This window comes from Sesamum indicum, linkage group LG6 (assembly GCF_000512975.1).
Source record: "Sesamum indicum cultivar Zhongzhi No. 13 linkage group LG6, S_indicum_v1.0, whole genome shotgun sequence".
Classification (NCBI taxonomy): Eukaryota; Viridiplantae; Streptophyta; class Magnoliopsida; order Lamiales; family Pedaliaceae; genus Sesamum; species Sesamum indicum.
Genome location: NC_026150.1, coordinates 5,115,183 through 5,126,729, shown reverse-complemented (window position 1 = coordinate 5,126,729; position 11,547 = coordinate 5,115,183). Strand labels below are relative to the sequence as shown.

The 11,547-nt window shown below is 37.7% G+C and overlaps 3 protein-coding genes across 3 annotated transcripts in view; all 3 read left to right on the top strand.

The window, feature by feature from the left end:
- The window catches only part of LOC105163790 (FRIGIDA-like protein 3), a 5,467-nt gene extending 3,482 nt beyond the window's left edge, over positions 1-1,985 (top strand). Inside the window, 3 exon segments of the mRNA XM_011082257.2 lie at positions 1-114; positions 679-851; positions 1,268-1,985. The exon segment at positions 1-114 is cut by the window's left edge and continues 9 nt beyond it. Of these exon segments, the coding sequence (XP_011080559.1) occupies positions 1-114; positions 679-851; positions 1,268-1,690 (710 nt within the window). The 3' untranslated portion in view covers positions 1,691-1,985.
- On the top strand, positions 3,234-7,499 carry LOC105163789 (TPR repeat-containing protein ZIP4). The gene is made up of 5 exons (XM_011082256.2): positions 3,234-4,654; positions 5,249-5,438; positions 5,544-5,576; positions 5,691-6,311; positions 6,598-7,499. The coding sequence occupies exons 1-5, from the start codon at positions 3,333-3,335 to the stop codon at positions 7,264-7,266; spliced, it is 2,835 nt and encodes a 944-aa protein (XP_011080558.1). The 5' UTR covers positions 3,234-3,332; the 3' UTR covers positions 7,267-7,499.
- Positions 7,737-11,197, top strand: LOC105163788 (rhodanese-like domain-containing protein 4A, chloroplastic). Its single transcript, XM_011082255.2, has 4 exons — positions 7,737-8,566; positions 8,888-8,990; positions 10,209-10,457; positions 10,781-11,197. Exons 1-4 carry the CDS (start codon positions 7,863-7,865, stop codon positions 10,829-10,831), a joined length of 1,107 nt encoding a protein of 368 aa, XP_011080557.1. The 5' UTR covers positions 7,737-7,862; the 3' UTR covers positions 10,832-11,197.

Sequence of the window (11,547 nt, the reverse complement as noted above, 5' to 3'; positions counted from 1 at the left end):
CAATTAATTCAGATTTTGATCAGGAGAGCTTGATCAAGTTGATTCCTATGGTTTCCCGCCGTCGCCAAACAGCTGAATTGTGCCGTCATCTTGGGTTGTTGGAGAAAATGCCAGGTTGGTTTCTCTGACTAAGTCAATTCAGTGTGTTAAATTGTCTGTCTTTGGTTGACGACTTCATACACCCTATTTACAATATGGTGCATGGTAGAAATGTAGTCTTAGTTTACCGTGTATGTACACCATATTATTTCCATGTTTCGGTGTATTTACCTTCTTGAGAAAACAAACCAGAAACTTTGTCTTAAAGTCTTAAACCTCAAAAATGAAAGAATTTAGTTGTAAAACTATTTTTTCTAAAAAGGTGGGTGGTTGGGAAATGGGTGTTCCTTTTGTTGATAGCTATAGGACATTCCTGAAATGTTCTATGATTTAACTCTGTTTCCTACTTAAAGGAGTTCCGATTTCGTCATCTGTCTGATCTATGTTGATTTTGTATGTTGTTTTAGTGAAATCATTTTTGTTTCCTACTTAAAGGAGTTCCGATTTTGTCATCTGTCTGATTTATGTTGATTTTGTATTTTGTTTTCAGAACACCTGGAAATTTCATAATCTTTGCTTAATATTGCTGGTATCCGGAGATATGACAACTTTTTGTGCCCTTCACTTTTGGCTTGTCAGGTGTGATTGATGTGCTGATTAAGAATGGAAGACTGATTGATGCTGTCAATTTGACTTTTGCGTTTGAGCTTACTGATCAGTTTTCACCAATTTCATTACTAAAAACATACTTGTCTGAGGCCAAAAAAGTGTCATCAGCTCCCAGACCTGGAAATATGTCAGCTGCTACACAGGTCTGTTTCTCTGCTGAATTTGGTGAATCAGTAATGCTTTTATCTGCTTGTCTGTTTCTTAAGCATTGTGGTTATCATATTTTCCTAAACCGTCAGACTCAACAACATTTTATATGGCTCAAGGAGGAATGCATTTAAATTGATTACAAAAGACTTCATTACATACTGATCTTCATTGTGCTACATCTAAGAGATGAACCGCTATTGTGACAAAATATACTGTCTTAAGCTGACAGCATGTTGAAATTACTTTTTGCAATATTTTACACTGATACTACTGTTAGGATCCTGCCATAATGGAAATCAGCTCTAGCTTCTCTAGGAAGTTTCAGGTTTGGAGGCTCGCTCTAGATACTTAAAGTTGTTGCAGCCCAATTTTCATCAGGTATTTAGGTAAATACTTTCTGTTGTTGCAGAGTGATGTGAACGAGAAAGAACTGGCTGCACTTAAATCTGTGATTAAATGCATTGAAGATCATAAGCTCGAGGAGCAATTCCCTCTGGAGCACCTCCAGAAACAGGTTCTTGAAATTGAAAAGGCAAAGGCAGACAAGAAACGCGCAACAGAAGTTGCAAAACCACAGTCCAAAAGACCCCGTGCCAATGGCGTTGGTCATGCGCCGCGAGTCGCTAATGCTGCCACCGACAAGAACTTGAATTTCCATGGTAGAATGACTGATAGGTATCCACAATACATCTATGAAAGGCCATATGCTTACCCTGGACCAACTGACCACCATCTTCCATCATTTATGGGTGCTGCCCCTTACAACTTCTCTCCAAGTCATGGAAACTTCTTTGGAAATGCCTATCCTTACCAGACTGCTTACCTGCACTAATCAGTAGAGATGCTGGACTGATGATGATCTGTTAACTACTAGTTCTTGACCAGTCCCAATTTGTTAACGTAATCTTCAACCTGTCAGCAAATTTAATATTTGCCAGAAAAAAAACAATGATATTAGCCTTGTTAATTTCTAGTCTGTTGTAAAAGCTAATATCACAATATTCTAACTGATGATGCACTGTTTCTAATGTTTATAATGTTGTATTAATCTTGTCATGCTGAGTTTCTGCATGGTCAGTCGGTCGGGCTGAGGCAGCTCAAATGGAAAAGTGATGCATTAGACGTAAGGAATGTTCTTGATTGGTGCTAGTACTGGTTTTCTGAGTTAAGTCTACTTGAAATCCTCTCCCTTTGTAGCAGGAAGCAGTTTCATGGAGTTGGAAATTACAAAACTCCAGTGTAGTTTCCGTCAGGTACTCAAAATTTACGCAGCTGTGATATAATCAAAAGAGGGACAGCTCTTGTTTTTTCCTTTTCTTTTTCTTTTTTTTCTATTTCTAATTTATTAAAAATTTTAGTTTTAAGTTTATATTAGTAAATATTTCAATGTACTATTTTAATAAAAAATTGTATATTGGAAAACATTAGAAATTTTAATTCCAATGAACTAAATAAAATTATAAACCAAAAATGAAAATAAAAATCGGACATTTAAACTAATTTTTGGACTTAATAGATTTATTTAACTTTCTTTTTGTTATATTTTAGGATTTTATAGTAAATATAAATTGTGGGAAGAATTTTCTAAAGAAAATTGAAAAGGGTTATTTTGTTGTGGAGGAGGAAAAAAAGAAAATTGGGGAGGAGGAGAAATAAAAAAACTAGTTAAATTTTAAACATATCTGTTATGGTCGCATGCGGTTTCACAAGTATATGAAAAGAATTTTCATGTGAGGTGATAAATGAAAATTTATGAAAAAAATATATTATAATAAATATGGAGAAGTAAGGTGAGAGAATTTTAAAGTAGTGGATAGTTAAGAAAAAAATATATAAAATTATGATATTTTTATAAAATATTAAAATTATTAATTTGATCAAATTTATTTAAAGGAAAGAATTGAAATAATGGGTAGATTTGAATATTCAAAAATCAGTATGATTAATTTTTTTTAATAATAGTATAGATTACACTTGATCTTCTTTTTTAAAAATAAATATCGAGTACATGAGATTGGATAAAGGGATCCTATTTTTTTTTAAAGAACAAACAAGATATTTTGAAAAAAAAATTCAAACTTAATAGAGTCGAGTACATGAGATCGGATAAGGGGATCCTAATTTTTTTTAAAAAACAAACAAGATATTTTGAAAAAAATTCAAACTTAATAGAGTAGAGACGAGATTGGAATACGTAATTCAAATGCCCACCATATATGAGAATGTGAGGTGATGATATGATAAAGAAAAATATTTATATTATGGATATCTTATTACTATTATTAATAAAAATTATATATCAATAATAATTTACTTTTGAATAATGTAAGTATATAAATATCTAATTATTATTATTATGTCTCCTATTAAAAAATAATTTGTTTATGCGTTAATGTTTAAGCGTTCACTAATTCTCGACCAACATTTCCCGCCAATAATTTGAAAAAAAGAACAGATAAGGAAAAGAAAGAAAAATGAGAATCGCCGAGATTTCCTCCACGCCGGACCGCCGCCGAGCCTCCCCCGTGCCTGCGGTGTCCAACCACTCAACCGTACTCACACAAATCGAGACCACCATCAAGTCGCTCGAGCGTCACTTGCCACTGCATCCCTTGCCGGATTCCTTCTCCTCCGAACTCCGACTTGCCCTCGTTCAGCTCACTCAACTCGCTCCTTTCCCCAATTCCGTCAAACTTCAGGTCTGGAAACTAAGCTACCGCCTCTGGAACACGTGCGTCGACCTCTCCAATGCTTCCACCGCGAAAATATCCGAGGAACACGCCAAGCTTCGGCAAGTCGCTGCGGACTTGCTGTTTCAGACCTCCGATGTGGCGGGAATTCCATCGCCGGCGTTCAAGGCGGCTCTGTTCTTCTACAAAACCGGTTTGGTTTGGTATGACCTAAGAAAATTCGATTTAGCTAACAACTGCTTTGAGAAAGCCACAGATCTTGTGTCAAATATAGAAATTAGCTCTGTTTCTGATGAGGACGACCGGAAATTGCTCTTGGATCTCAACCTTGCTCGATCACGAGCTGCTTGGGATGTTTTGGATCGGAATTTGGCTATCGCGTTATTAAACAGGTCAAAAAATGTGTTGTTTGGAGTTTCAAGGAATTATAATGCACTGGCCAATCAGTACTTGACTTTTGGAAAGACTTTGCTGTCGACAAGTGAGGTCTCCGCTGTGAATGAGGCATTGAAGTTGATCAACGATGCACTGGAATTGTGTGAGAAAGGTTTGAGAGTAGTGAAAAGGACTGAGGAGACTTTGAATTTGAAGGAGTTGAGGTTGAAGACTTTGAGATTCATAGCAGCCGCACATCTGCAGAAGGATGAATTTGAGAGCGTATTGAAATGTGTGAAGATTTTGAGGGAGGTTGGGAGTGGTGGGGACCACCATCCAAGTCTGAGCGTAATGGCAATGAAGGCGTGGTTGGGGTTGGGGAGGTATGGGGAGGCAGAGAAGGAGTTGAGAGGAATGGTGCTGAATAAGGGGATACCGGAGGGTGTTTGGGTGTCAGCTGTGGAATCATACTTTCAGGCTGCAGGTGCAGCAGGGGCAGAGACTATTAAAGGAGTGTTTTTGGGGCTATTGGAGCGTTGTCATGTTAGTGCTGGTGCTGCTATTAGGGTGGTCAATAGGATAATTGGAAATGGATTGAGTCATGGTGAAGGAATGAAGGTGAGAGCTAATGTTGTCACTGAGTTGGTTACGGATGAGAGAGTGGTGGCGGTTTTTGACAGAGAAGGTGCTGCCAAGGAGAGGACCACCATGCACGCCCTCCTGTGGAACTGGTAAAATTTGCTCGGTCTTTTTGATTTAAGAAACATTTGATCCCGTTTCAGGTTTTTAATATTTGGCCTAATAGAATAGAAAAAATATTTGACACATGAAACAAAAGTGCAAGATAAATGAGAAAGAAGCTTACGGAGCAAACAAGGGTGTATCTTGATACAGTCTAAATATGTTATGGAGAAACAAACTGACTTGATGCACTAAAAGGCTAGAAATATCTTGTATATTTTCCTTTACATTGGATTACTAGTCGGCTACTTTTGTATCATTACTGTGGCTCGTGCTAACGCATACAATAACTTTTAGGCCTTTTCATGTGAAATATCATTCTTGCTTAAAAGATCAGTGGTTATTATGTGAATACAATACAAACCTGCAACTGGATTGCATTACGATTTCATCTCTTAGTTGTAAATCAACTGCAAAGTTTAAATTGTGATCCCCATTTTTCAGATAACTGCAATATCTTTCTTTCTTTCTTTTTGCTCTGTCTAGTTTTCAGATACTTGCTGTCTGTGGCAGAACACTACTTTTTCAAGGTGTGGCAGTAACTGGTATCAGGCTCATGTCATTTTGAATCTTCTATTTTGCAGTGCCACAGAGCATTTTCGCTCCAAAGAATACCTGCTCAGTGCGGAGATGTTTGAAAAATCTATGCTATATGTACCTCATGGAATCGAGAACAGAATTCTCAGAGCTAAGGGATATCGAGTTCTTTGCCTCTGCTACCTAGGCCTGCTTCAGCTAGATAGGGCTGAAGAATATATAAATGAGGCTGAAAAAGTATGCAAGAAATAAGCAATTCGGCTAGTTTCTCCATTAAATCAATTTCAAAAACTATCTCTATAAATATCTGGATGCCGCTGATGTCTTTTTTTGTTTCTGCAGCTGGAACCCAATATAGCCAGTTCATTCCTCAAGGTATGGTCCTTCATGTTTGCCAAAAAGTTATTATACTTGAGCTCAAGTGCCACAATGGAATGATGGCATAATTAATTTTTCTGCTGATTTTGGGACTTGTAATGGCACTTGCAGTTTAAGATTTTCTTGCAAAAGAATGACCATGACAGAGCAATTGCTCAGATGAAAGCAATGCCTAGCTGCCTTGATTTCACCACTGATTTCATCTCTCTCTCAGCCCATGAAGCTGTTGCCTGCCGTTGTCTGCCTGTTGCTACTGCCTCTCTATCCCAACTGTTAAATTTTTATTCCTCTGGAAAATCAATGCCAACTAATGAGGTGGTAGTATTCCGCACCTTGGTTACAATTTTGAGTCAGGACCCAGCTAATGAAACTGATGTCCTCAGATACATGAAACAAGCTCATTCCCGGCTATCTGAGATTGGGCCTGACCTCTTCTTTGGGAAATGTGAGGTTGGAAGACGAGAAAAGAATTGGTTTGCAGGGAACGCTTGGAACTCTGGAGTTAAAACCGGGCAGGAGAAAAATTATGAATTATCTGCCGAGTTCTTCAAATTGGCATCAGAATTTTATGGAGTTGTAGGTGATGAAGAAACAGAGGGTAACAATGTAATGGTTTGCAAATCAATTATAATGGCTGTATCTGCCATTATTGCTGGTGAAAAGCATAGGAACTGTACCTTGCTTGAAACTGAAGTGAGGCAAGCCATTGATTTTTTGGGCAGGGCAGGAAAGGTAACCAACTAAATTGTGTTGATTCACTTTCACTACAACATGGTTTTGCTCGCTTTCCTTTCAATTTTTTGTTAACACGTATCTAAAGGTCAGGGAAGGTAACCAACTAAAACCTGTTGATTGCTTTTTAGTTCCATTACTTGTTTTGCCTCATTCTTCCTTGTCAACATATACAGCGTTTGGTTTTATGAGATGCCAGCAAATATTCATGATTATTGTTTTACAGTTCCAAATACTATCCACGTTCATGCAACTCTATTTTCATTGTACTAGTGCTTGAATGCAGATGTTAATGTCAAGCTCAGCCAGTATCAGACAAACTGATGACCAGACGACGGCTATTGAGCCTAACTTCTTCTTCATGTACACTTGGAGCTCCTTCGACCTGTACTCCAGGCTAAGTGATATGAGTGCCCAACAGCTCTCTTTGGTCAAAGCTTTCGCCAGCTCCAAATCTTGCAACCCAAAACATCTGCTCCAAATTGGCTTAGAGGCCTCACAAGGACCTCGGTCCAACCCGGAAGTATGCGCCTTTGCTTTGAACACCTGCCTAGCCAGCCTACTTGCTTCTCCTTCACCAGATTACCAAACCGTGGCTCTCGTTCTCAGGAAGCTAATTTCTATCAGAACCATTTATAAAGGAGACACAGAAGACGATTCAATAACCGAAATCTACAAGCAAGCATACCGTATCATGGTTGGACTGAGGGAAGGAGAGTATCCAGTTGAAGAAGCGAAATGGCTGGCTATGACAGCATGGAACCGAGCTGCTCTCCCTGTAAAGATGGGCCAAATTGAGTCGGCAAAGAAGTGGATGAACATTGGTATGGAACTAGCCACGAAAGTTCGGGGGATGCATACTTATAAATCATGCATGGAGGACTATTTAGCAAGCTTTGAGAAGAAATTTTGCGGGCAGGACAGTGGCAAAAGCAGGACTCAAGCAGTGTCATGATGTCAAAATTTTGTGAAGTTTGTAGAGAGAGGAAGATTATTTACATAGTTTCTAGGTGGTGTTTGCATGGCTCTTGTCTAAATCTATTCTTGATTTGTAGTTTGGGAGTCGAAGCAGTGTTGGAAGGAACAAAAAGGGTTGCACAAAAGAACTCAGATTATAGGCTAACTATGAAATTGGATAGTCTTCCTCTGCGTTAGCTCTTCGTTTTTGAATAAGAATAAGATAATGCTTCCTTTAGTCATGATATCCCAATTAGTCCTGCCTAATTTTTTGTTTACCAACAAAAAAAGTTGCAGCCCGTTACATAGTCATGCGGCCCGTAATTGTGAGTGATTATTACATGATATCAAACCCGTAATTATCACCTTGAGTCGCCAAAGTGTTTGGAATAGGTCTAAATGTCCGGGGCGTGCGTGTCTATATAATATAATATATGCTTGGGGTGGGGGTGGGGTGATGCTGACGATAAAGGAAAAATGATAAAATGAAGTAACTAATGCGGTGTGGCGCCATCTTATCATCGTTTTTTTTCTCATATTATCCAACACCATAAGAGCCAAAGGCAGCAGCTCTCTCACTCTCCTCTGCTCTTCATGGAGTCTCTTTCCAGATGCTTCTCTGCTTCCCCACCACCTCCACTAAACCCTTTCAAAACCCCTAAATCAACTCCAAAATCATATTTTCTCTTCTCAAATCACAATCCCAAACCCCTTTCCTTCAATTCTCCTCAAACCTTCTCCTCTCCCACCATTGAACACCAATCCAACAACCACCCTTTCCTCATCTCCAGTAATTTCGACAAAGATCTCTCTTTATTCATCTCCCACCAACTTTCTCTCAAATCCCACTTCTCTGTTCTGTTTCTTGGATTCTCTTTCCCACTTTCTTGTTTTGCCTCTGAAACCGCTGCTCTTCCTACTGAAGAAATGCCCAGCAAGATTAACTTGGAATCCATTTTGGTTTCCATTGATAACTTTTTCAACAGGTACCCGTTCTTTGTTGCTACCGTCGTTTTCATTTGGCTTGTTGTGATCCCCTTAACTGAGGAGTATTTTCACAAGTACAAGTTTATCTCTGCCATTAATGCATTCAAGAAGCTACAGGAGGACCCCAATTCTCAGTTGTTGGATATAAGAGACAGTAAGAGTGTGGCTTATTTGGGTTCTCCCAATTTGAAAATCTTGAATAAGAGTGTGATGCAGGTCGAGTTTCTAGAAGGAGATGAAGAGGGTTTTTTGAAGAGGGTTTTGGAGAATTTCAGGGAGCCAACTAATACTACTGTTTGTATTGTAGACAAGTAAGGTTTTGGAATTTTCTATTTTTTTTTTTCATTAAGTTATGGTTGTTTCAGTATTATTTGTTTTTTGCTGTGGAGGGAGATTAAGATAGTTTGTATTCATTAATCATAATCCAGAAGTTAACAGAATTTGTAGAGAGCTTGTCAAGTGGAATTCAAATGATTGATGATACTAGTACGATGATCAACTATGTTTGATGTTTTCTTTAAATGATTGCTGGCTGAAGGTTTTGTTGTTGCTATCGACATATTTTCCTTATATATTGCAGGATATAAAGACTTAAACTAACTGTTATGTTAACTCTTTCGTGTGTAAGGTAGTTTTGATGGTAACTCTATGAAAGTGGCTGAGCTATTGGTTAGGAATGGTTTTAAAGAGGCTTACGCTATTCGGGGAGGGATTAGGGGCAAAAAGGGATGGCAGGTATGCTACTCGCTTTTCTTCTTTCTTGAGTTAATTAACTTTTCTGTTTATTACTTTTGTTTTGCATGTTGAATAAGAATTTTCTGTTAAGTACTAATCAATGGCTGTGCTTTAAGGTTCAGCCTTTTCCTGTGAGGTTCAAGGGAGTACATAATTTGCCGGAAATAGCATGAGCTATTTGATTAATCCCTGTGATTTGCAACTTTTGTGGTTTGTTAACCCATTAGGATTTGTATTTTTGACATGGTTGCACAATGAAGCCCCAAAATATGGTTAGAATCCCCTTCTTGACATTGTGTTGGCACAATTAGTTGGGTCAACATGTGTCAACTCAACTCAACTGGCACTTCGACTTTCGTTTCTGGGAAAGTGAAGTTTCTATCTCCTCAGCAACAGCATTCACGTTCTATTTTTCTTGATTTCGTGCAGTAAAAAATGCTGAGTTGTACTTGGGTACAGTAATACTCATCAAGTTGAAAATGTTCGTAGAAGTAGAAATTTCAACCCTTGAAAACCATTGTGAACTAAAAGAAAAGTAACAATATTGGCAAGCTACCATGTCAAAGCATTTTGTCCAGTCTGATGCTGGCTGCTTATCTCAACTGAAAAGATAACATAACTGATATTATGCTAGTTTAAGACTTGGACACTTACTATGTTTCCGTGTGGGGATAATACTGTTTTAAATATTCTTTTTCCGTTATCTTCTTCTTCCTTCCCTTTTTCTTTTTGAAGAAAAATCTGGAAATTTTTCTGAGCCTAAGCAGTTCTCAAAACAGACATGCTCACAATCCGTAGCGTCCACTTTGTTATGCAGCCTCTCTTCCCATTCAATCTTATGTTATGCTTGTGTACCTAGAATTTTCTATGTCCCAAACTTCTCCGTGAACTTACCCCACTAGATATCCACATTTTTTGTATGAATATCCATCTGAATTGGAAAACTTTGTCAGTTTTAGCAGTGATAAGAAACCTACCCAAACACTCCTAAGATGTTAATCAGTCAAGATAGTCTATCTTTGCTTTGTTCTGGGACTGGGTTCGTCCTTGTGCTAGGTAACTGTGGTTTGGTCTTCTGCCAGACTTTGTAGATTATTAGTTATGATATGACATGCCAATCTATGCACCATCAAATACTTCCTAAGAACTCTTACTTTGAGCAATTTGGATCAGATAACTGTATAGTTAATTTACATGTCATATGTTTGCTAATTGCAGGAAATACAAGAGACGCTCCTACCTCCATCTGTTCACATCTATCCTAAGAAGATGACCAAAATTCCCAAACAACTTGATACAAATGGAAGGCTAAAGCGAAAGGATGGTAACAATGATGACTTGTTCTCAAATACAACAGGGTCCAGTTCTAGTAACACTCCTATAGAAATCAAGAATGAAGATTTTAGTTCCATTAGTCCCACTGTCCAATCAAAAGGGGGTCAAAGGCCACTGTCTCCATACCCAAACGTATGATAATGCTCTCTCTCTCTCTTCCCCTCTGCAAATAAAGAAGTCTAGTTTCTGTATTGGCTTACTTAGGATTTCAATAACCTTAAATTGCTTCGAGTGGTCTTCTTTGTCAGGAGCTACTACTTAACTCTTTATGTGCTTCTAGTCTTCTTGTCCCATTCTCTTAGAGTCTCATCATTATGTAAAAAGGTCGCAACAGACTTGAAGTATTGATCTATTTCGAGCTATGACAATCAGCCACCAAATCCATGCATATTTTATCTACCAAATATCTGAGCACTTTCTTGGAAACTACTAACTATTGGTCGTTCTTTTTGCAGTACCCCGATTTCAAACCTCCATCTTCCCCAACTCCATCAAAGCCAAGTTGATCCTTCCATGTTCCTTTAGCATCTTGCATCATCGTTGTTGCTGATCTCCAGGAGCAGGAGAAGAAACATACAGATTGCCCTGATCTTGGTTTCTTCTCAGGGTACATTCTTAGAATGGAAAATTTCTTGAGGAAATAATGATCAAAAGGTTGCGCATTTTTAACCATTCCATTGATTCATATGTTGGAAACAGTCCACATAATCTTTAGTCCTGTGAGTTTGCCTGAAAATGCCTTTCACAAACTCTGCATTAACTGTCAATTTTTGGCTTTCATTCCTTGTTCAACTTACAACTTTTCTTAGATTTCCTGTGTTTCTCCTTCTCATTTGTGTTCAAGAATTTTGAGTAAATTCACTTCTGTACAAGAGTTTCTTATTTTCCTTTCGTTTTTCCATGTGCAATTTTTTCCATTTTATTCTCTTGAATTGATTATAACGATTATAGATTATTGCTTATAAGAGAATTGATTGGAATAACTAATTTTAGAAAAAAAGTGATTATGGCAATTATATTTATAATTTTATTATTTTTTATGCAAATGCAAATTGTGGTTAAATTTTGAAATAATTTCATATTTAATTATTTAATGGACAAAATGAGTAATTGGATAAAAAATAATTAGGATAGGTTAAAAGTTGCGAATTATGGTCTGGATGGAATTTAATTCTAAAAATTGAACATTAAAAAAGGGTCGATTGGTATAAAAAAAAGTGCA

Excerpts from the sequence above, each read along its gene's own strand:
- LOC105163789 (XM_011082256.2), top strand. The coding sequence starts at position 3,333 with ATGAGAATCGCCGAGATTTCCTCCACGCCGGACCGCCGCCGAGCCTCC. Across the intron at positions 5,439-5,543 it reads ATATAAATGAGGCTGAAAAA|CTGGAACCCAATATAGCCAG; the intron begins GTATGCAAGAAA and ends TTGTTTCTGCAG. Across the intron at positions 6,312-6,597 it reads TTTTGGGCAGGGCAGGAAAG|ATGTTAATGTCAAGCTCAGC; the intron begins GTAACCAACTAA and ends GCTTGAATGCAG.
- LOC105163788 (XM_011082255.2), top strand. The coding sequence starts at position 7,863 with ATGGAGTCTCTTTCCAGATGCTTCTCTGCTTCCCCACCACCTCCACTA. Across the intron at positions 8,991-10,208 it reads GGGGCAAAAAGGGATGGCAG|GAAATACAAGAGACGCTCCT; the intron begins GTATGCTACTCG and ends TGCTAATTGCAG. Across the intron at positions 10,458-10,780 it reads CACTGTCTCCATACCCAAAC|TACCCCGATTTCAAACCTCC; the intron begins GTATGATAATGC and ends TTCTTTTTGCAG.